The 24878-nt window shown below is 45.6% G+C and overlaps 1 protein-coding gene across 2 annotated transcripts in view; it reads right to left on the bottom strand.

Annotated features, from left to right (window-relative positions):
* Positions 1-7214: 7214 nt before the first annotated feature.
* LOC144594348 (chromodomain Y-like protein 2) overlaps positions 7215-24878 on the bottom strand; it is a 130138-nt gene continuing 112474 nt past the window's right edge. For both annotated transcript variants that reach the window (XM_078400731.1, XM_078400732.1), the window contains exons 7-8: positions 9618-9770; positions 7215-7736 (exon numbers count right to left, since the gene is read on the bottom strand). In XM_078400731.1, coding sequence (XP_078256857.1) covers positions 7668-7736; positions 9618-9770 — 222 coding nt within the window. In that variant the 3' untranslated portion in view covers positions 7215-7667. The remainder of the gene's footprint in view (positions 7737-9617; positions 9771-24878) is intronic.

Raw genomic sequence — 24878 nt, 5'->3', positions numbered from 1 at the left:
CATAGAAAATAGGTGCAGGAGTAGGCCATTCGGCCCTTCAAGCCTGCACCGCCATTCAATATGGCTGATCATCCAACTCAGTGTCCTGTACCTGCCTTCTCTCCATACCCCCTGATCCCTTTAGCCACAAGGGCCACATCTAACTCCCTCTTAAATATAGCCAATGAACTGGCCTCAACTACCTTCTGAGGCAGAGAATTCCACAGATTCACCACTCTCTGTGTGAAAAAAAACTTTCTCATCTCGGTCCTAAAAGACTTCCCCCTTATCCTTAAACTGTGACCCCTTGTTCTGGACTTCCCCAACATCGGGAACAATCTTCCTGCATCTAGGATGTCCAACCCCCTAAGAATTTTGTAAGTTTCTATAAGATCCCCCCTCAATCTTCTAAATTCCAGCGAGTACAAGCCAAGTGATCAGTCGACATATCTCAGGTTTGGAAATATCTAGTCTGGACAAAGACGATTTTATTCAACTATCTGATGTGTTCACACATAAGGCCATGCCTGTTTCTCAGCTAAACATTCCCAGACAGGAAGACCTGATGGCCTTACTTGAAGGATATCAAGATTCACGAAATAGGCTCTGGCATTGACCTACTCATCAGGACAAATGCTTCAAAGGTATTAAACCTTGGGAGCTGGTCCTTGGGAGGGGGCGTGGCTGTGTTCTGCAGCTGCGGCTCACCGTCAGTCTCTCTGTCTTTTTTTTGTTTTTTTGTCTATTGTCATCGTTTAATGTACGTTTTGTTCTATTTTTAACTCTGTGTATGGTGGGGGGTGGGGGGGGGGGGGGGGTGGGGGAAACCTTTTTTCTAATCTCCTCCTCAACGGAGATGCGACCGTTACCGTGTCGTGTCTCCGTTCGCGCTACGGCCTATCATCGTGGAGTCGGCGGCCTCCAGCTGGGATCGACCTTGAAGACTCCGGTCGCAGGGCCTGGACTTACCATCTCGGAGGCTTCGGCCGTGGGCCCTGCAGACCGCAACATCGGGAGCTCGCAGGTCCCTGGCTGGCGACCGGCTTTTGGGAGCTCCAGCCGTAGCAGCTTCGACCGCCCCGGAGCCCGAGGTACGATCGACCCGCCCGCAGGCCCTTCATCGCGCTGCGTGGCCTGGCCGCGGCACTTTCCATCGCCCAGTGGGGGCTCAGGACCTTCATCTGCCTGCTCGGCTCGGCTCTGGGACTTTCCATCGCCCAGTGGGGGCTTAGGACCTTCATCAGCCTGCTCGGCTCGGCTCGGCCCTGGGACTTTCCATCGCTCGGTGGGGGCTCAGGACCTTCATCAGCCTGCTCGGCTCGGCCCTGGGACTTTCCATCGCCCGGTGGGGGCTTCAAAAAGTTGGGAGCCTCGATCACCTCGTGGCACCACGGGAGAAGAATGAGGAGGAGATAAGACTTTTCTTTGCCTTCCATCACAGTGAGGGTGTGCCTAGAGCAATCACTGTGATGGCTGTTTGTGTTAAAATTGTATCTGTGTGTCCTGTGCTTTTTGTTGTCTACTGCCGGACCCTGACGTGAGAGGACGCTGGCGCTGTTTATTCGCCGCTTCTCCGTTAGGATAGTTTGTCTGTTTGTTTTTATGTTATGATTGTTTTTGTAAAGCGCTTTGAGCTTCTGGTAAGGCGCTATATAAAATAAATGCTTATTATTATTATTATTATTATTATAACAGCCAAGGGGATGGACCATACGCTGTGAAAACCCTACTGGGATGGGTCATTTATGGTCCCCTGAGAAGAGACAACAACAGCAGGGATATAAAAGCTGCTGCTGTCAATCGAATATCCATTGCAAACCTAGAGGAGCTACTGGTTAAACAGTATAATCATGACCTCAGTGAAAGAACCATCAAGGAAACAGAGGAAATGTTCAGAGAAGATGTAAAGTTCTTGGATATTGTGAATCACTCAGCAAGGATGACAGATGAACACTATTGTCTAAACTTACCTTTCAAGCAAGAAAACGCCAGCATGCCAAATAACCGTCGCATTGCAGTGGTAGCGCATCCAGAACCTGAAACGCAAGTTTGGCAAGAACGAGAAATTTCACAATGAATATACATCTTTCCTCACAGAAATGATTGACAATCGTTATGCTGAAAGGGGACCAGTGGACCAGCTGAATCGAAGTGATGGAGAACTCTGGTACATCCCTCACCACGAGGTGTATCAATCAAAGAAAGGAACCTTAAGGGTGGTCTTTGACTGTGGTGCAGTCTTCAAAGGACCATCACTTAACTGCCAACTGCTGCAGGGTCCAGACCTAACCAACTCACTCATTGGAGTTCTCATCAGATTCAGCCAAGAACCGGTTACTTTGATGGCTGATATCAAAGCAATGTTTCATCAGGTCAAGGTATCAGAAAAGCATATTGACTATCTGTGATTTCTGTGTTGGCTCGATGGTGATGTGCAGCAAGATCTTGTTGAATACCGGATGAAGGTACATCTTTTTGGAGCCGTGTCGTGACCAGGTTGTGCAAACTTTGCATTAAGGAAAACTGCTGAAGACAACAAAGCTCACTTTCCAGCAGAGGTGACAAACACGGTAAAGACCAACTTCTACGTAGATGATTGTTTAAAATCCATGCCTTCGGAACAGGAAGCAGTTCAGATGGTAAGAGACCTGACCGCAATCTGCCAAATGGGAGGATTCATGCTGTCAAAATGGTTCAGCAACAACCATGCTGTATTGGCATCCATTCCTCAAGAAAACAGAACCAAAGAGATCAAGGAGTTGGACATGGACAAAGACAATCTGCCAATGGAAAGAGCACTGGGATTGCGCTGGTGCGTTGAAACAGATGTGTTCAAGTTCAGAATTGCTGCACAGGAACAACCATACAGAAGACGTGGCATCTTGTCCGTGGTCGGCTCCATATATGACCCTTTAGGATTTCTAGCACCATTTACTCTGCCAGCCATGCTGATTATGCAGGAGCTCTGCAAAGAAAAACTTGGATGGGATGAAAACATACCCCAAACCTCTCAGCAATGGACAGGATGGCTAGCAGATCTCAACAAAATTGCGGCGTTTAAAGTGGACCGGTGCATGAAGCCCACAAACTTTGGTCAAATCAGATATGCACAGCTGCACCACTTTTCAGACATCAGCGAAGATGGTTACGGTACTGTGTCATATCTAAGACTGGAAAACGATAACAAAGAAGTGCATGTTGCATTCATAATGGGAAAATCCAGAGTGGCACCATTAAAACAAATGATGATTCCCAGAATGGAGCTTACAACCGCAGTCCTAGCTGTCACAGTTGACACAATGCTGCAAAAAGAATTACAGCTTCAACTTGACAAATCCATCTTCTGGACCGATAACACAACAGTGCTTAAGTACATCAACAATGAAACCAAACGGCTCCAAACATTTGTAGCAAACAGGATCTCTTTTGTAAGGGATGCTGCTGATGTATCACAAAGGAAAATCCTGTGGATGAAGCCTCTAGAGGACTAACAGCCGACCGCTTCTTAAGCTGTAAAAGATGGATCAAGGGACCAGAGTTTCTCAGTAAGCCAGACTGAAAATGGCCAAAACCTCACTTGGAATCTGCAATCTCTGCTAATGATCCAGACATCAAGCAAGGCATCACCATGAACGTCATTGTCAAGGATCCATTGGACTCCACGAACTCTCTGATCACCTATTTCTCATCATGGAGGAAGCTGAAGACTGCCGTAGCTTGGCTTCTTAAAGACAACACTCTTGCAGCTGGCTCGAAGGAGAAAGGAGATTCAGACTGCTGTGAGTACCTTTGAAAAAGATCCTGACAAATTAAAGGAAGAAGGTTGAGGAGGAGATGCAAGTCTTTAAAGCAACACCCCGTGGACAATGTTTATGTCCTGAAGATCTTTTCCAAGCAGAAAGCGGCAATCATCTCTTTCAGTCAAAGACAAAGATTAAAAGAAGAACTATAAGTACTAGAAGCTGGTAGAAATGGTGTCAAAAGAAGCAGTAATTTGTACAAACTGGATCCAGTGCTGGATGATGGACTTCTGAGAGTATGTGGTCGCCTGAATAGACTAGCGATGCCTGAAGAAGCCAAACATCCTATTATTCTCTCGAAGGACCTTCACGTATCAACATTACTGTTAAGACATATCCATGAACAGCTCGGACATGGAGGAAGAAATCATATGCTGTCTCGCCTCCGTAAAAGATACAGGATTATCAAAGCTAACTCCGCTGCGAGGAAAATCATAACAGACTGTGTCGTATGCAAATGACAGTGGGGAAGAGTTGTTGAACAAAAGATGGCAGATCTGTCCCTGGAGAGGATTCTACCAGACAAGCCTCCATTTACAGATGTAGGAGTAGTCTACTTCGGTCCAATGGAGACCAAAAGAGGACGGAGTCTTGTTAAAAGGTATGGTGCAATCTTAACCTGCATGGCAAGAAGGGCAGTACATCTTGAAGTTGCATATACACTTGATACAGACTCCTGCATCCATGCATTGCGAAGATTCATTTGTCGATGAGCTCAGGTTTCATCTTTAAGATCAGACAATGGCACAAATTTTATTGGAGCGGAAAGAGAATTGAGAGAAGCATGCAATGGCTTGAATCAGGACAAGATCTGGAGTGCTGTGCTTCAGCAAGGGATAAGGTGGGACTTGAACCCTCCAGCAGGATCCCATCACAGCGGTGTTTGGGAACGATTGATCCGCACGGTTCGAAATGTGCTGCGCTCTGTTCTTAGCCAACAAGTTCTGGACGATGAAGGATTGCAAACTTTAATTTGTGAGGTTGAAGCAATTTTAAATGATCGACCCATTACCAAGAGTTCTGATGATCCAATGGACCTGCAAGCACTCACACCAAACCATCTTCTTCTGTTGAAAGCCAATACTACCACCTGGACTCTTTGTAAAGTAAGACATACATTAAACGCAGATGGAGACAGGTGCAATATATGGCAGATCTCTTTTGGAAATGGTGGATACAAGAATACTTCCCTCTAATCCAAGAACGACAACGGTGGTCAAAGGTAAAAAGCTTTGCCCCAGGTGACATTGTTGTGGTGGCTGATTCCACTGCATCACGAGGCTCCTGGCTAATGGGCAGAATATTGGAGACCATACCAGATGCACAAGAGTTTGTGTGCACAGTTCGACTTCAGACTAAGAGCAACATCTTGGAAAGACCGATAACAAAGATATGTCTGCTCCAAGATGCTGAGACATAAGTACAGTAAAGACTGGTGGCCCTAAAGATTGAAGAATCACTAAAGTAGATTAAATGCTATCACATAACACTTACCTTTTTTTGATTATGTGTAAAGTTTTTATAGCTTTTAATGTTTATTGGTAATTGTTTCTTTATATACGTAGAACAATTAGGGGCCGGCGTGTAGGGGCCATTTATGTTTAGGCTAGCTACTGTTGGCATATTATATTATTTTGCCTAGATATATCTTGCCGTGTTATTTTGGACACTTGGGGGCGGTCATTAGATGCACTGGGTGGTGTATATATAGCCAATGGAAGGATAATACTGCCCTGAAGATCACTGAAATTCCATTGCAACCTCCATCCATTACAACCCTTTGCATTTTGGATGTCAACTTGTAAGACCGAGGAGCGGACTGTTGATGTTAGAAAGGGAAAGCCAAGGAACCATGAATCTGTCTTCATCGGTGGAGAGAGTCAACAACTTCAAGGTGGCTGTGAAGAGTCACCAACTTCAAGTTCCTGGATGTGCATATCTCTGAGGATCTGTCCTGGACCCAGCACATTGATGCAATCATAAAGAGAGCCCATCAATGCCTCTACCTTCAAAGAATGAGATTAGGTGCATTGCCGATTACTCTCTTGAACTTCTACATGTGTACTGCAGAGTATATTGAATGGTTACATAAGTCTGTTTGGGCAGCTCGAACGGCCAGGAACGAAGGAGATTACACAGAGTTGTTGTGGTTGCCAGGTTTATCATAGGTACTGACTTCCCCACCATTGACGGGATCTACAGGCCAATATCATCATAGATCCACACCTTCCCGATGGGCGGCCAGAAGGCTTCCCGACGGGTCGCGGCCGTGGACTGGGAATGCGGCCGGAGGCCTTTATCGAGGCGCCGCAGTCTCGATGCCTCCCGGATCGCCACATAGAAACCCGGGTCGGGGCCCGGCCGAGGCCTCATGGGTAGAATTACGGGTCGGGCGAAGCGGCCGACGGAGCCCGCGGCTGGGGCCCGAGTCGGCACCAAGGAGGTGTGAAGTGGGGTGTCGACTGTGGTGAAACCTCAGCGGCGACAGCTGTAAAGCCTTGCGACGATGGGGCCTCGGCGGTGGTGAAGCCTCGTGGCGGTGGCGATGTCTCGCAGGTCGACCCGTGGTCAACGGTCGATGAGAGTGTGGGGGAACCGCCGTGAGGGGGGAGGTGAAGAACAATGGAGGACCCGGCATGGGGGAACTGTTGGGGAGGGGGAGGGGGGAGGAAAGGGGGAGTCGGCACGCTTTGTAACTTTGTCAGTGCTGTAGGTGGCTGCTATTTGTATACATTGTGTATACAAGCAAAGAATCTCACTGTGCCTAGTCACAGGTGACAATAACGTATTCCTATTCCAGCCTGGCTAGGCTTTTATTTCAGTCCTACCATCGGGGAGAAGATATCGGAGTCTGAAAACCGTGCTCACCTGTTTCAAGAACAGCTTTTTTCCAACAACCATCAGGTTCTTAAACGCTCTGCAACACTAACCTCAACTATGGACTTCTATGAACTGTCTTTGGTCGCACTAAGGACTTTGAACTTTTTTGCATTAGTACAGGGGTTGTTAATATATTGAATTTCTGTTCATTATATATCATCTGTGTGTATTGTGTTTCCAGGCCTGTTATGCTGCTGGAAGTAAGAATTTCATTGTTCCATTGTCAGTGCATATGACAATTAGACACACTCGATTCTTAAGTGAGTTACAAAGATAGACATAAAATGCTGGAGTAACTCAGCGGGTCAGGCAGCATCTCCCAAGAAAAGGAATAGGTGAAGTTTCGGGTCGAGACCCTTCTTCAGACTTCTCGACCCGTAAAGTCACCTATTCCTTTTCTCCAGAGAAGCTGCCTGACCCGCCGAATTACTCCAGCATTTTGTGTCTATCTTTGGTGTAATCTAGCATCTGCAGTTTGGCTTTTATGCAGTGTGTGTGACATGCAGAGGATCCAGAACAAGTGACAACTAATGCAAGTTATGAATTTCGTATTATTTTATTGGGAGCAGCTTTTCCACAATATATAAATATATTAACACACATGAAAAATACAACTTCTAAGGCACCCAGAAAAGTGTCTGTACACCAATTACAAAAGCAGTAGACAGACTGTGTCGGTTTCTGTCTTACACAAGTTAGTTATCACATAGATCAGAATTACCTGGTAGTTTATCGAACATATAGATAATATATCTCCAGTAAGAAAAAGGGTGCCCACATCAAAAACAGATCGCTAAGAATTTTTAAATAAACACAGCCCCCGTTTACAAAAAAACTGTTAAAACCCATTGTGTTCTGTTGTAGGATAAATACATTTAACAAGTTTCCGACACATATACAATTCAGCCCTGACAGGTTGCTGTGGCATGACTGATCCATCTGGATGGTGAAGTACACTTTCATCCTGTTTTCTTTCACCATTGACACCGATTATCCGAAAGGCAAACTTCAACGTTCCTTGTGCCTCGGGAGTGATAAGATTCTCCCTTGAAATTCCTTGTCTTGAACAGAACAGAACTTAAGCAAAAAAAAAAGAATCCAAAATGTGAACGGCTTCTATTTCATCTCGGCTCTTTAATCTTCCAACACAGGGCAGGTTATTTTTTTAAAAAGGAACAAAAAAAAAAATGGGATTGGGGCAAACAGTGTTTGATAAACATCAAAAACAATATATATTGGCACAAAGCGTTGAGGTTACATAGGCAGTCGATGAAAAAAAACCATCTACTTCGGGACAAAAGACTCTCTAAAGAAGCAAAGCAAGAGGTTGAGGGTAATGATACACAGTATAAAAGAAAGTTTATCATTTGAAAAAATATATATTGTCTTGCAATTTTGCCACATTTCGGTGATATGGTGTGTCAAACTCATCAATACAGTTACAGAAGCAACTTCAGATGAAAATCAAGTGTACACTTCCTCTGAACCAGCATACAGTTTCTTCCATATCTACCAGCTGTAGATACCAGTGACTATTTAGAAACAAAACTTAAACACAGCAGTTTACAATGAACACACCTTCGAGTGACTTCCCATGTTATGTTTCTAAATACTGTATTTGTGCCAGTACCCAAGTATGGACTTTTCTCTAATCAAGAAACACCCACCTATTTTTGCACAACTAAAATTAAACCAACAAATATTTATTGAACCTTTTTCAATTGAGTGACATAAAACCCATATCTTCTTTGTAACTTACTCCTCTGATTCACTTAACAACAGCACATACACTGTGTCTGATTAGTGCATATAATTTCTTTAAATAAATAAGAAATGAAAACTCACTACCATTTCAGGATTTAGAGCATGGAACATGACTGATTGGCTTTGGACCTTAAGCTGGTCACATGACAGCAGTCAATACCAGAAAGATATTGGTGAATTTTAAGGATCGGGGAGAAAAAAAGTACTTCACCATCAGAAAGTTCCTTCTGTTTTGTAGAAATATTATATTTGGTATTCAAACTCTACTGATATATTTTGTGATCCAAGACAGAACTGTCTTCAACAGCATCAAGACTGCAGTCACAATGATCTCTTGCATGGCTGATTTAGGTAGTTTGGGATCATTTAAAAAATAAAACTTAAAAAGATTACATTCCTAGTAAGATTCACACCTAGGTTTGTAAAGATCCAAAAGATGAAGAAATGTGTTCCATTAAACCTTATTGTGAAAGCTGAAAGAAATAATAAATACATAAAATCCACTATTTTTTACCTGGAGTTTGAAACTTTTGTGAAATAATTATCTAACAGGTTACTAAATAAAAATGTCACAAATTTAAAATTCCCCTGATTCCTTAGTAATCAGGTAAAACTGTACTGAAAATCTACACCACCAAAATGCTTTTATCACTTGAAGTTACTTACAATCCTAATGAAGGGATTATCTATTAACCAGTGTCAACCCTTTGCTAACTAAATTGGTAGCAAAAAAAAAGAGTCCAAATATACAACCTTGACATATTACATAATGCCTCTTCCTTGTGCTGTGGGTTCAGAAGCAAAGGGATTAATTATGACTGATTCATTAAAGTGTTATTCATAAATGCAACATTCGTTATAAATTGGGTGAGCAGATCTGGTCGGTTTGATGGAACAATACTGAGACTTTTAAGGCCAGCTTTTAAGAAAATAAATCACATGGCATTATTTGACAATGAGCATCAAAACAGCTGAAAATGCATGCAGAGGTGCATCTAATATATACCCACTTGGCATATCTGATGGATCACCAGTATTTATCATGTTATCAAAGACATTTGCTGGCCAATTTGTAACATTGTGTCCATCTGCTTAAGCAATGGACTTGTTAACATCACTTATTAAACCCATCGACTCCCTTCACAGACTCTGGAATAATGGACAGTAGATTCAAGTGCAACAATGGCTTCAGACCTCATAGATCTTTTCTTGCAGGTAGCTAAACAATGAATCCAGTCCTTTCGAGGAACTCCACAGCTGTTTCAGCATCTGACACTCCCTTTCATTCACCTGTTCCAGCGTAGTCTTCAGGAAACTGCGCACCAGACATTTTGATTCTTCCAGTACCTGGAGGTGGGAGAAAACCCGGTCAGCCAGCAATGGACAAAGTTCAGAACCTGGTGGATTCACAACAACGTCTAAAAGCAAATTTCTGCAGATGCTGCAAGTCTGAAATAAAACAATATTCGGCCAAACAGGTGGGGACAGAGAAATAATTATCTAAGAAGGTTACTAAATTAAAATGTCACAAATTCCAAACTCCCTTGATTGCTTTAGGGCAGCACACTGGTGCAGCAGTAGAGCTGCTGCCTTACAGTGCAAGAGACCCGGGTTCGATCTTGACTACAGGTGCTGTCGGTATGGAGTTTGTACCTTCTCCCTGTGACCTCCAAAGATTTGTAGGTTAATTGGCTTCTGTGAATTGTAAATTTGTAGGATAGTGGTAGCGTGATCACTGGTTGGCACGGACTCAGTGGGCCGAATGGCCTGTTTCCACGCTGTATCTCTAAAGTAAACTAAAGTAAATCAGGAAAAAAACCAGTACTTAAATGGATTTCATTGGTGTCGGTTTTATCACCGAGGTTATTTATAATACTAATGAACTAACCAGTGCATGACCTTTCATCAGGTGACCATTGGGTCGATGATCTTTCATCAGAACACGATTTGACAGAAGGACATAAACCTCTGTTTCACTCTCCACAGATGCTGCCTGACTTGCTGATGGCTCAGCATTCTCCAGCATTCTCTGTTTTACTTGAGATTACCAATACCATGCTCAGGCATGGTGGTGCAGCTGGTAGAGCTGGTGCCTCAGAGAGCCAGAGACCCAAGATCGATCCTGACCTCGGGTGCTGTCTGTGTGGAGTTTGTGCGCTCTCCCTGTGGCCACGTGAGCTTTCTCCGGGTGCTCCGGTTTCCTCCCACATTCCAAAGATGTGTGCGATTGTAGGTTAATTGGCTGCTGTAAAATGCCCTGAGTGCAAGGGGAGGCACAGTGGCACAGTGATAGAGTTACTGCCTTACAGCACCAGAGGCATTGGTTCCATCCTGTCTATGGGTGTTGTCTGTACGGAGTTTGTACGTTCTCCCTGTGACCACGTGGGTTTACCCAGGGTGCTCTGGTTTACTGCCACACTGCAAAGATATGCAGGTCGGTAAGTTCATTGGCTTTGGTAAAGATTGTAAATTGTCCTTAGGGTGTAGGATAGTGTTAGTGTACGGGGATCGCTGGTCGGCACGGACTTAGTGGGCCGAAGGGCCTGTTTCCGCACTGTATCTCTAAACTAAACTAAACATATACTCCATTGCCTCTTTCTTGACCATTCACTGAACTTTTCCACATCTCTTTGGACGCTCTTTATGTTCTCTTCACCATTTGCCAATCCATCTACCTTTGCATTGTCAGCAAACTTTGCCAGAGTCCTTCATTTTAGTCATTAATATAGATTGTAAATAGTTGAGACCCATCACTGCTCCCTATGGCATCAGACTTCAGCACTTGCATCATTAACCTTTATTTACTGACTGCCAATCGTAAAATGATTAGTTATTTCAATTCTCTATTTTCAGTCAGTTAATCACGTCTCATTGCCCCAACTCTCTGTGTGCTTAACTTGCACAGTAAGTTCTTGTGGAGTTTTTCCTCCATACCGTATCATTGCCGAGATTTACACCTGCATTGCTGGACTGCCATCCTACTCTTTAATCTCCTCTCCAAAACCATTTTAGCCAACTCTGTGAACATTGAATTCTTGAATTCCAAGTAATACCCCCTTACTCCCTTCCTCCACCCCATTTCTCCCACTATCTCCTATTCATCTTGCTTCTTTCTCCTCCTTCATACACCCATTCCCAAATCCCTCAATTCTTACCCCCTATTGTTTTCCTCCACCCACTTCCCTTCTGCCTATATCCCTCCCTCTGGCTTTACATTTCACTTCTCCTCTTCTTATCTGACACCCTTTTGTCTCCTTTTCACCTCTCGCCTTAGTCAATTACTCCACCTATCTGCAAATCAGATTTAATTTAAATTAAATTAAATTAAATCAAAATCCCCCTCACCTGTATCCACTTATCACTAGATGCAATATAGACGCAAAATGCTGGAGTAACTCAGCGGGACAAGCAGCATCTCTGGAAAGGAGCAATGAGTGATGTTTTGGGTTCACTTGCCAGGCTTTGTCCTGACCCCATCTCTCTTTTCCAACTTTCTCCCCACTTTACTCGTATCCATCTGAAGCAGACGTTTGTCTTTTCATTTCCTCCCGCAGATGCAGCCTGACTTGCTGAGCTTCTGTTTTGCTGAAGATGCCAACACCTACAGTTCCTTGTGTCCCTGTCCTTATATAGTTGCTTCGCTTTTGGACACCTGGTTCCATCGCAAGTTTCTACCTCTCAAGCTTTAGACTTTAGAGATACAGCGCGGAAACTGAACATTGAGCCCACTGAGCCCACGCCGATCAGCGATGTAACACTATACTACACACGAGAGACAATTTCACCGAAGCCAGTTAACCTACAAACCTGTACGTTTTGGAGTGTGGCAGGAAACACCCTGAGAAAACCCACACGGGCACAGGAAGAACATACAAACTGTGTGCTGACAGCATCCGTAGTCAGGATCGAACCAGGGTCCCTGGCGCTGTAAGGCAGCAACTCTACCGCTGCGCCACTGTACCGCCACAAACCGGATTTGAAATTCCACCATTCTATGCTCATTCGTTCCTCAGGGAGCTTTGACTTTGAGATCATTCAAGATTCAAGATAGCTTTATTTGTCATCCAATATTGGACGAAATTCAGTCACCCACAGTCCAACAATAAAAGCATTAAATAGGCATTAAAATTACACAACCCCAAAAACCCAGTCCAACAATAAAAGCATTAAATAGGCATTAAAATTACACAACCCCAAAAACACACAAAAAAAGAAACATCCATCAAAGAAACATCCATCACAGTGAGTCTCCTCCAGTCCTCTCCTCACTGTGATGGAAGGCCACAATGTCTTTCCCTTCTCCTGCCGTCTTCTCCCGCAGTCAGGTTGTTGTGGTTGCAGGCCGCGCCGGACGGTCCGCAGCGGCCGGAGCCTAAGGCGAGTCCCAGCCGCTCCCGCAGCCTCCGAAGACGGCCGGCTCCGCCAATGATAAGTCCGATCCGGGGCGGGCGAACACGCTGCTGCTGCCGCTGTTGCTGCACGTCGGGGCGGTCGTGGCTCCCGACATTGAAGCCCCCGCCCAGCAGAGAAAAATCCCGCGGCATATCTTAGGCCGCGCCGGACGGTGAAATGTCCGCGACCCAAGCCCCGCGATCCGGGGCGGGCGAACACGCTGCCGCTGCCGGAGCTCCCGATGTCGGCATCCACGCGGCCCGAGCCTAAGGCAAGTCGCAGCCGCTCCCGCAGCCTCCGAGGACGGCCGGCTCCGGTGATGGTAAGTCCGATCCGCGGGCTCTGCGAACCAGAGCCCTGGAGGCAGCCAGCTCCAGGAGTTGGGCCGATGGTAGGCCGCAGCAGGAACGGAGACACGGCCCAGAAAACAAAGGTCGGGTCTCCGTTTGGAAGGGACACCTATTTACAATTTTACAGTTCCCCCCCTCCCCCCCACATACACACATAGTACACAAACACAAAAACACCACATCACAACTACAATTAAGACAAAAAAACAACAAAAACACAAAGACAAATGGACCGCAGGTGAGCGGCCGCAGCTGCTAGGGCAGCGCCGCCATTTTGGATCATCATTAATCTCTTACTGAATAAAACCAGATCTAAAATAACCTGCTCCCTGGTTGGTTTCCCTGAGAACCGTCACAAATATACCGTGAACATACACTCGGGACTACCTTGTCAATTTGATTTGTCTAATGTTAATTAAAATCCCCCATGGTAACCGCAGCAGCTTTGTTCCTGTCATTTTTTTTTGTTGCATTTTGTTTGACACAGATATCTGGAACACACCGCCAGAGTAGGTGATAGAATCAGATACAATTATTGCGTTTAAGAGGCATTTAGGCAGATACTTAAATGGACAAGGCACAGAAGGATGTAGTTCTAATGCAGACAAATGGGATTAGTATAGATGGGAAAAAAGTCAGGGGCCCAGGAGTCTGTTTCTTTGCTGTAGGACTTATGATTCTATTTACTGACCTATACTTTGTCACGTTTATTGTAAGTTAAGTGGCTTATAATACTCCCACCTTTATAATAATAATAATAATAATGCATTACATTTATATAGCGCTTTTCATACACTCAAAGACGCTTTACAGGGATTTTAAAGAACATAGGGAAGTGAATAAATAGATAAATAAGTAAACGAACAGAGAAAGGAGACAGAAGGTGAGGTGACCTTCAGTGGTTGAAGGCAGTACTGCAGGTGAGACTTCAGTGATGTTTTGAATGTGGTGAGTGAGGAGGAGTATCTGACGGTTTGGGGTAGTGAGTTCCATAGGGTGGGAGCAGCGATGGAGAAAGCCCTGTCCCCCCAGGATCTGAGTTTGGTCCGGATGGGGGGGGATAGGAGATTGGCAGCAGCAGAGCGGAGGGTGCAGGTGGGAGTGTGCCTGTGGAGGAGGTCGGTCAGGTAGGATGGGGCCAGGTTATGGAGGGCTTTGTAGGTCATGAGGAGGATTTTGTACTGGATTCTCTGGGGGATGGGGAGCCAGTGGAGTTTGTAAAGGACGGGGGTGATATGGTCACGGATCGGGGTGTGGGTGAGTAGACGGGCAGCGGAGTTTTGAATGTATTGAAGTTTACTGATGATTTTTGAGGGTGCGCCATAGTTGGAAGCTGTTGCAGTAGTCCAGACGGGAGGTGATGAAGGCGTGGATGAGGGTTTCTGCAGCTGTGGAGGAGAGGGATGGACGGAGACGGGCAATGTTTTTGAGGTGGAAGAAGGCTGTCTTTGTGATGTGTTTGATGTGTTTGTCGAAGGAGAGGGTTTGATCAAAGATGATTCAGTGGGTGGTGGGTGTATGGAACGAGCTGCCAGAGGCGGTAGTTGAAGAAAGTGCTATAACAGCATTTAAAAGACACTTGGACAGGTACTTTTGGATAGGGAAGGTTTAGAGAGCTAAACGTGGGCAAATGGGACTAGCTTAGATGGGACATCTTGGTCGGAATGGACGAGTTAGGCCAAAGAGCCTGTTTCCAGGATGTGTGAAACTAACTTTAACAGACAACTCTGAAGCTTCCAGAAGGCCGCGGCCTTTGCTCGGTCGAACGGAAGATCCAGTGGATCGAGGTTCTCAGGAGGAAATCGCCGAGCCAGTCCACTGCTCGTTGGACCCAGCGGACCACTGGCCTGGAAGGGGGAGACTTCCAGAAGGGGACGTGTTGGTCCCTGCTCATACTCCGAAAACCAGAGACCGGGAGGATGGAGCCGGTGATAACGGGCGACGAGTGAGGCCGGTAGAAGAGAGGTAACCGGGGGCTGGCCCACTATGCCCTCGTGGTCGGCTGCAGGAGGCACATCCGGGTAACAAAGTTGGACAGGCGAGGAGAGGGACCAAGGAAGCAGATGGCTGGAGGCCCGCAACAGCCTGGGACTTGCTGGGAACGGGCACCGCACACAAGAACTTGAGCGTGGACGTCAAAAATGGCGCCAAAAAATGGCGTCAAAACATGGCACCTCTTGCCTGACGGCTCAGTAGACTATTTCTGTTCACTTGCTAATCGGGGATCAGGGGTATGGCAATACTCTGCTGGCAATACTCTGCTGTTTGTAAGATAAAGAATTTCATTGTGTTAGCACTTTGCACATGCGACAATAAAAGCACCATTGAACTTTTGAAGTACGTCCTGTGGATCAGTCTTATTGATGGCTGGTGGATCTTCACGCCAATCTAGAGCCGCGGTGTGACACATTCACCGGGTGACGATGTTGATGAATGGATTAATTTATTCAAAGCTGGAAGTCAGCATACATTTGGCCTTTTGAAGATGAGAGGAAAATAGTGATACCCGCACTAAACAGCATCCCCACACTAACTGTAGCACAATGTTCTGACAACCCTTCCCAATGAAACCCTTCTTCCCGCTGAGCTGCATATTGTTCACTGACTGGCAACGATCGAGGAACATATGGCCTCGGTGGTGTCTGTGAGAATAAGTCGCTGTGACTAAGGCTTGTAATTTTCAGGTCCCAGTGATGTTTTTGCATAATCTTCTTTTACTGTCGATTCCAAAGCTGAACACTTGGCTGAAGAGCTTTGAATTCTGAATCCATTGTAACTTGCCTGAGGTGAGATATCATGGTACTGCCAAATAATAAAACACTTCACAGATATATTGATGTGAGGCAAAACGACACAACCGCTTAACACATAACGCATTTGCTGGACGGTTCAGTATTTTATTTAAACCAGAGACCATTTGGACACGTTAAGGGAGGCAGCACGGTGGCGCAGCGGTACAGTTGCTGCCTTACAGAGCCAGAGACTCGGGTTCGATCCTGACTATGGGTGCTGTCTGTATGGAGTTTGTACGCTCTCCCTGTGACTGCAAGGGTTTTCTCTGGGTGCTCCGGTTAACTCCCACACTCCAAAGATGTAGTTATTTGCAGCCTTTGGTAAAATTGTAAATTGTCCCGAGTGTGATGGATAGTGATGATGTGATGGGGTGAACGCTGGTCGGCGCGGACTCAGTGAGACGAAGAGTCTGTTTCCACGCAGTATCTTAAACTAAGAAAGGCACAGAGTGCAAAGTAACTCAGCATGTCAGGCAGCATCTCTGGAGAATATTGATAGGTGACGTTTCGGGTCGGGACCCTTCTTCAGACCTGACCCAAAATGTCACCTATCCATGTTCTCTAGAGTTGCTGCCTGACTCACTGAGTTCCTCCAGCACGTTGTGTCTTTTCTTTTGTAAATCAGCATCTGCAGTTCCCTGTTTCTACGTTTTCATGCTGTTGAGATTTGGAATACTTAAAACACTGGCATGTTGATAGTAAAGGATACAGGATCATGGAATCCATCCGTAGAGGCATAAGGGAGTTGAACCTGTACAACATATTGACCAGGCCACAACTGGAATGTTGCACCTAATTCCGGTTACCACACATGAAGCAAGTGGAAAAGTTGAAAGGAAGGTTACTGGAGAAAGGTTCCAGGGATGTGTAGGAAGGAATTGCAGATGCTGGCTTAAGCCAAAGATAGACACAATTAGCTGGAGTAACTCAGCGGGACAGGCAGCATCTCTGGAGAGAAGGAATGGGTGACGTTTCGGGTCGAGACCCTTCTTCAGACTGGTTAGGGATAAGGGAAACGAGAGATATAGACGATAATGTAGAGAGATAAAGGACAATGAATGAAAGATATTGAAAAAAGTAGCAATGATAAAGGAAACAGGCCATTGTTAGCTGTTTGTTGGGTGAAAACGAGAAGCTAGTGCGACTTGGATGTGGGAGGGATAGACAGAGAGGGAATGCCGGGGCTACCTGAAGTTAGAGAAATCTTCTTGGATAGATACATGGATAGGAAAGGTTTAGAGGGATTTGGGCCAAATGTGGGCAAAAATGACTAGCTTAAATGGGGCATCTCGGTTGGCATGGACAGGTTGGGCTGAAGGGCCTGTTTCCATGCTGTACAACTCCATAAATGTGAATGGAATCCATATCCTGCGCTCAAATATTCCTCAGTAATGTCACATTCTTGCCCTTTGACCAGTATTTAGCGATTAGCGTAGACTGCAGAGTGGCTTTATCTTTTATTTTGCTCCGTTGCTTAGTTTCCGCTTTTCTTAAATGTCATCTTAATTCTTGCATCAAGCACATCGCCATTTTCATATTTCCCAAGAGATCCCAATCCTGAAATTCTTTCCAGCAGTGAATTCTCTGGTGAGTTCACGCAAATTAGCTTCACAAGTACTGGCTGACTATTCCGACAGGTCTAAAGAAGTGAAGATATCGGCAAACATTTTCATATAACTTAAACCAATAAAAAATCTTACCATAGGTATTGCATTGGAAGATGGCCTGTAATGTGCACAGATAGATTATGAACGGATATTCCCACAGGACTGGCTCACGTATTTTATACCAAACATTTTGGGCCATGTGGAGGGGGCTCCTGGCTTACCCTTCTATCTCTCAGTACATTATCAGTGGAAACAAAATGTAAAATTAGTCTGCTCGCTATTTTTTACCTTGGAACTGATACAAGTTCCACCTCGCCAAATAAATGGATACACAAGTGAGGTGATAAAAGTCCAGGTCCACCACCAATTCTCCGGCAACTGGTGATCCGGCAACTCCTTTAGTCTGGACAAAATTGCGAGGGCACACTTGAAATCCCCCCAAAAATGTGGCGCCTAGGCCGGATGAGGCGGCCAATCTCGACCTCATCGGGACTGTGTGAAGCACGTGTGGAAGGAAGGGCGACATTTCAATAGACAATAGATAATAGGTGCAGGAGTAGTCCATTCAGCCCTTCGAGCCAGCACCGCCATTCAATGCGATCATGGCTGATCACTCTCAATCAGTACCCCGTTCCTGCCTTCTCCCCATACCCCCTCACTCCGCTATCCTTAAGAGCTCTATCCAGCTCTCTCTTGAAAGCATCCAACGAACTGGCCTCCACTGCCTTCTGAGGCAGAGAATTCCACACCTTCACCACTCTCTGACTGAAAAAGTTCTTCCTCATCTCCGTTCTAAATGGCCTACCCCTTATTCTTAAACTGTGGCCCCTTGTTCTGGACTCCCCCAACATTGGGAACATGTTTCCTGCCTCTAATGTGTCCAATCCCCTAATTATCTTATACGTTTCAATAAGATTTCAGGTCGGGACTCTTCCTCAGACTGATTATAGTGGGGGGGAGAAAGTTGAAAAAGACAGGTGGTGTCGGGACAAAGCCTGGCAAACGATAGGTGGAGAAGTAGAACCAAGGAACTGCAGATGCTGGTTTACAACAAAAAAAGACACAAAAGTGCTGGAGTAACTCAGCGGGTCAGGCGTCATCTGTGGAGGGAATGGACACACGGCGTTTCAGGAAAGGATCCTCCTTCAGAACCGAAACATCGTCTACCCATTCCCTCCACAGATGCTGCCTAATCCGCTGAGTTCCTCCAGCACTTTGTTTTTTACACCTGTCACCCTTATTATCTGTACATCATAGAGACAAAAGAAGGTAATGATGATAGGAGAATTAGACCATTAGGCCCGTCAAGTCTATTCCGCCATTCAATCGTGGCTCATCTATCTCTCCCTCCTAACTCCATTCATCTGCCTTCTCCCCATCACCCCTGACACCCACACTAATCAAGAATCTATCTATCTCTGCTTTAAAAATATCCATTGACTTGGCCTTCACAGCCTTCTGCGGCAAGGAATTCCACAGATTCACCACCCTCTGACTAAAGAAATTCCTTCTCATCCTAAAGGAACATCCTTTAATTCTGAGGCTATGACCTCTAGTAGTAGACTCTCCCAAGAGTGCAAACATCCTCTCCACATCCACTCTATCCAAGTCTTTCACCACTCGAAGTAGCTACTCAAAGAAGCTTGAAACGAACAGGGTTACACATCAGCAACTCTCAGTTCTCAATGGGGATACAAATACACGGATTTTCCAATGGAATAATTGCAATGTGAAACAGGGCCCCGAGTGTAAAATAAGCCATCGTCAAGCCTGGGTTTATAAATATGATCTAGAATGCTAGAGTATTGTAAGAACTGGACTGAGAAGGACTTCAGAATATTTTCGGAAAGTCTGTACAGTTTGACTGATGTGTTTCTTGAGGTCAGGTGTGGGGATGGATCTCATTTACATCACATTTACTTTGCAGGTTATCATGGCTATTTCCACATTTCGAGCAGAGATGTGACAACTCATTCACTGCTCACTAACATTAAAGGCTGTCATCCGTAGCAAGATAATTGGAGTTTTCCACAGATGTTGACGAGTCCAGTATAATTCTGTTTTGTCAAGAGCATGTTGGCAACTTATTTCGGCACTGAATGTCAGGCACCGTGCATCAATCAACACGCAGGCACAGGGAACTGCAGATGCCGCTTTACAAGAAAAGTCACAAAGTGCCGGAGTAACGCAGCAGGTCAGGCAGCATCTCTGGAGGGAGGACAGGGTCAGGACCCTTCTTCAGAGTAGAACTCCATGGAAGAGAAACAATTACAAGTTGCATAAAGGGAAGAATTAGTCTGGTCGGTGACACAAAAGATCCTTGAGCAAAACACAAAATGCTGGAGGAACTCAGCAGGTCAGGCAGCATCTGTGGAGGAAACGGACACAGGACGTTTCAAGTAAGGACCCTCCTTTTACCAAGGAAATCTCTCTTTCATTATGGATGATTCTAAAATTACTGCCTATATTTACACCGGTTTACCGGGTAATTTAGCTTGTCTATATCATTCACCTCATCACTCATTATATTGTGTTGTATTTGATTGTATTGTGTTTATTGTGTTGGCTGTCTTCCAGCTGGGTCATTACTCTTGCTTCCCGTCTTTCTTCCCACCCCCTCACTCCCTCTGGCTTTGTGTTTCACTTCTCATCTCTCCTTATCTTCCAGTCTTTTGGCTCCTTTTCATCTCTAGCCTTTGCCACTCACTCCACCCATCTGCCAATCAAAACTGACCCTTAACCTGTATCCATCTGAAGAAATAGATTTTCTCCGGGTGCTTCGGTTTCCTCCAAAGACGTACATGTTTGTAAGTTAATTGGCTTTGGTAAAATTGTAAATTGTCCCTTGTGAACGGGGTGATTGCTGGTCGGCGGGGAATAGGTGGGCTGAAACACCTGTATCTCTAAAGTCTAATGTGTCCCGACTTGAAACATCATCTATCCATGTCCTCCACTGATGTCGCCTGATGTGCTGAATTACTCCAGCACTTTGTGCTTTTTAAAAAATAAACTGGCATTGCAATTCCAGTTGCTAGGCTTTGTCCCACACCCATCTATTTTCCAGCGTTCTCCCACACTACAATTGTTCTGAAGAAGATGGGTACTGACCCAAAATGTCACCTATCCATTCCCTCCACAAATGCTGCCTGAACCCCTGTGTTACTCCAGCACTTTGTTCTTTGCTCAAGATTCCAACATCTGCAGATCCTTGTGTCTCCTATTCTTCAATCGTTGGTTCTGCTACAGCAGTGGAGAATTCGTTGCTGCTTTTACCCTTCTGTCTGTGCCAGAGGTTTCTTATCGCAGTCTAATCCCTCTAGTAGTTCTGGGTTTGCATTTTGGGTTCATATTGCCACCCCAAGGTTTTTTTCTTCAGCACGCTCTACCTCAACATCAGTTTGAAGCACACCGTGGCAAATTAAAATTGAAACACTGCAGATGATGCAAATCTGAAATGCAAACCAAAAATACCTGAAATGCACAGTGGGTCAGGAGAGAGGAATAGAATTAACGTTGCAGGTTGAAAAACCAGAGTGTTTCCAGCATTTCCTCTTTTTATGTCAGTTCAAACTCTTCTTGTTCAAAAATCAGGATGAAACAACAACTTTTGTCTTCCAGAGTCCTAGTTTAGTTTAGGTTATTATTGTCATATTTATGAGGTATAGTAAAAAGCTTTTGTTGCGTGCTATCTGTTTTCACAGGTTGTTCAATGGTGTGCACAAAGTCGAAAGTGCTGGTATGAATTTGCCGTAGTAGTTCACCTTGCCAATGAAGCTTTCAAGCTGCTTCACATTTTCATTGTGAAAGCTTCATTGGCAAGGTGAACTACTACGGCAAGTTCATACCGGCACTTTCGACTTTGTGCGCTCCATTGAACAACCTGCGAAAACAGGACGTCGAATGGCACTGGTCCAGAGTGTGACCATGCATTCACCAGGTTGAAGGAGATGCTCGCCCAGAAGACGCGTTTGCTCCACTATGACCCATCAAAGCCGATCTCGCTGGCCGCCGATGCATCACCGTATGGTCTTGGAGCTGTAATCTCACAAACGGCGCAGAACGCCAAGGAAGAACCAATCGCGTTCGCATCCAAAATGCTGACGACCGCCGAGAAAAACTACAGCCAAGTGGAGAAAGAAGCACTGGCGATCGTGTTTGGTGTCCGGAAGTTCCACCAATATTTGAGTGGGCGACATTTTCTGCTCATCACCGACCACAAGCCACTGCTGACTATTTTCAGTCTGGAGAAAAGTTTGCCTGACATGATGTTGCAGCGTCTACAACGTTGGGCCCTGATCATGATGGGATATGATTAACGCATCATTTACTGACAGTCTGCCGATTGGACCCGACCTGACGTTCGATAAAGAGGAGGCAATTATGGAAATTGAGACGGACGTGAACTAGCTCAACACGCGGGTCATCGCCGATTTCCCCGTCTCCGCAAGGACGGTCGCCAACTATACGAGCGCAGACCCCATTTTGTCGAAGGTACGACATTTTGTCACTCAGGGGTGGCCAGACAGTCCCAAGCTGGACAAGGAATTCCGCTCATTCCAGAATGCGCAAACGGAAATCTCCTCAAAGGATGGCATTCTGCTCCGCGACTGTCGAGTGATCATTCCGACGGAACTGCGATTGCTAATTCTGAAAATGTTGCACAAGACACACATTGGAATTGTGCGAATGAAGGCGCTCGCCCGCATGCATGTGTGGTGGCCGAATATCGAGGCTAATATAGCCGACCACTGCAAGGACTGCACACCATGTGCTGAAACAGCGCCGAATCCGCCGGAAAAGACCTCCCCATGGCCCGTCCCCAATCAACCATGGCAGCGAATCCACATAGATTTTGCTGGACTGTCCTTGGAGGACATGTGGCTGTTCGTCATGGATGCCCATTCGAAATGGCCACATGTTATCCAAATGAATAGATATCCGACCACCGAAACAACCACTTTGCGCTCGACGATTTATTTGCCATTTGGGGATTGCCCTTAACAATCGTAAGCGACAATGGACCCCAATTTGCCTCGCAAATGTTCAGTGACTGGTGCAAACATCACTCAATCGTGCATCTGACATCAGCACCTTTTCATCCACTCTCAAATGGTGAGGCGGACGGCTCGTCGGCGTTGTCAAGCAAGCCATGAAACGCGTTGTAGAAATTGAAAGGAAATCGACACAATTGGCATTGCGCGATTTCTTACAGCAGTATCGAACTGTTCCAAACTGCACTACCGGTGAAACGCCAGCGGAGATGATGCTCCGACGTCAAGTGGGCTCTCCCCTATCAGTTTTGAACCCGACCCGTAACTCAAACATGGCGCGCACTCAGCCAACGAAGTCGACCAAGTCCAAATTCGACATTGGCGACTACGTATATTATCGTAATTATACGACCAAGTGAAACAAATGGTGCGCTGGCAGGATCATGGCTCACATTGGAACCAAAATGTACACCGTCCAAGGACAAGAAGGACATTGCCGACGGCATGATGACCAATTAAGAAGCCGCGTTCCTCCAGCGAAGACTGCGCAGAGCCTGACCGGAAACAAGCAGTCGGACACCCCGGTGCCGAATCATGTGGACACTGGAGTGCCTGATATGCCCCTCCCCTGGCTTGACGAAGTTCCACCAGACGAACTCCCCGCCAATCTGTCCGTGGTCCTTCGTCGATCGACACGTTGCATTCGTGGTACTTCCCCAAGGCGACTCATTCAGGAATAGAGACGTTCAAACTGGAAAGGGGGAGTGTGATGTTTGATGGACTGTGTGGGGTGGGAGGACCCGTTGCTCCTCCCGTGAGCAGGTGGCGCTGCACTGGACAAAGGGAGATGTTTTGTACATAGTTATCTTGGCTGTACACAGTGTGAGTGTGACCCGCAGATTGCGGGGTGGCAGCCATTTTAGTTGTCTTGGTGCCAGCATTGAGTTACTGTAATAAAGCCTTCTGTGGTACCTTGAAGACTCGCAAAGTTTCATACAGGCATAGAACCAGAACACGAAACTATCCAGTCAGCGAAAAGACTATGCATGATTACAATCAAGCCATCCACGGTGTACAGATATAGAATAAAGGGAATAATGTTCAGTGCAAGATAGAGTCCGATTAAAGATAGTCCAAGGCTCTCTAATGACGTAGATGGTAGGTCAGGACCACTCTCTAGTTGGTGAGAGGGTGGTTCAGTTGCCTGATAACAGCTGGGAAGAAACTGTCCCTGAATCTGGAGGTATGGCATTTTGACATTCGAGTTGGTGATAGGATGGTTCAGTTACTTCAGAACCTTACTTCTGTTACTTTTGTTAATTTATAATGATGTAACCTGAGAATGGTGCTTTCACGCTTGGTTACTTTTAAAAGGAAAGCTTTTTAATTAAGGCTTAAAGAATGGTCTTGACATGATTAGAATGTATTTTCAGGGAGAACCATCAACTACATCGCAAGTAAAGAGTAGAGATGTCACTTGTTGACCATGTCACATTCATAAGTTCTAGGAGCAGAATTAGGCCATTAGACCCATCAAGTCTACTCCACCATTCAATGTGTAGGAAGAAAATGCAGATGCTGGTTTAAGCTGAAGATAGGCACAAAAAGCTGGAGTAACTCTCAGACAGCATCTCTGGAGAAATGGAATAGGTGACATTTCCCCTGACTCTCAGTCTGAAGAACGGTCTTGGCCCAAAATGTCACCTATTCCTTTTCTCCTGAGATGCTGTCTGACCCGCTGAGTTACTCCAGTTTTTTATGTCTACCCACCATACCAACATGGCTGATCTATCTTTCCCTCTCAACCTCATTCTCCAGCCTTCTCCCCACAACCCCTGACATTGCTTAGTAAGGCAGTAACTTCACAAAAACAGGAAATGGTGGAAATACACAGCAGAAAAGGCAGTATCTGTGGAATTACAAATAGTCTATTTCTATTCCAACTACCAATCCTACCAGAGATTTTTCCAATCAGACCAGGTGGACATTGCCCGGTCCATCACAGGTACTGATCTCCCCAGCATCAAAGGGATCCACAAGAACAGCTGCCTCAAAAAGACAGCTCATATCATCGCAGAACTTACACCACGCTCTCCTCTCACTGCTACCATCGGGAAGAGGGTATAGGAGCTTGAGAACCATGACTTTCAGGTTCAAGAACAGTTTCTTCCCATCAATCATCATACTCTTGAATAACACTGCAAAAACAGAACCTTAGCCACGAGCTACTCGTTGCTTTTCTTTAAGTTGCACGACGCGCATGTTTGCATTGTTGCGGTCTGATTATCTCATATTACTGATAATTCATTGCACTACTCATAAG

The sequence above is a fragment of the Rhinoraja longicauda genome, chromosome 6 (genome assembly GCF_053455715.1).
Source record: "Rhinoraja longicauda isolate Sanriku21f chromosome 6, sRhiLon1.1, whole genome shotgun sequence".
NCBI lineage: Eukaryota > Metazoa > Chordata > Chondrichthyes > Rajiformes > Arhynchobatidae > Rhinoraja > Rhinoraja longicauda.
Note: the sequence above shows the minus strand (reverse complement) of the source record. Positions and strands in the feature narration are given on the sequence as shown.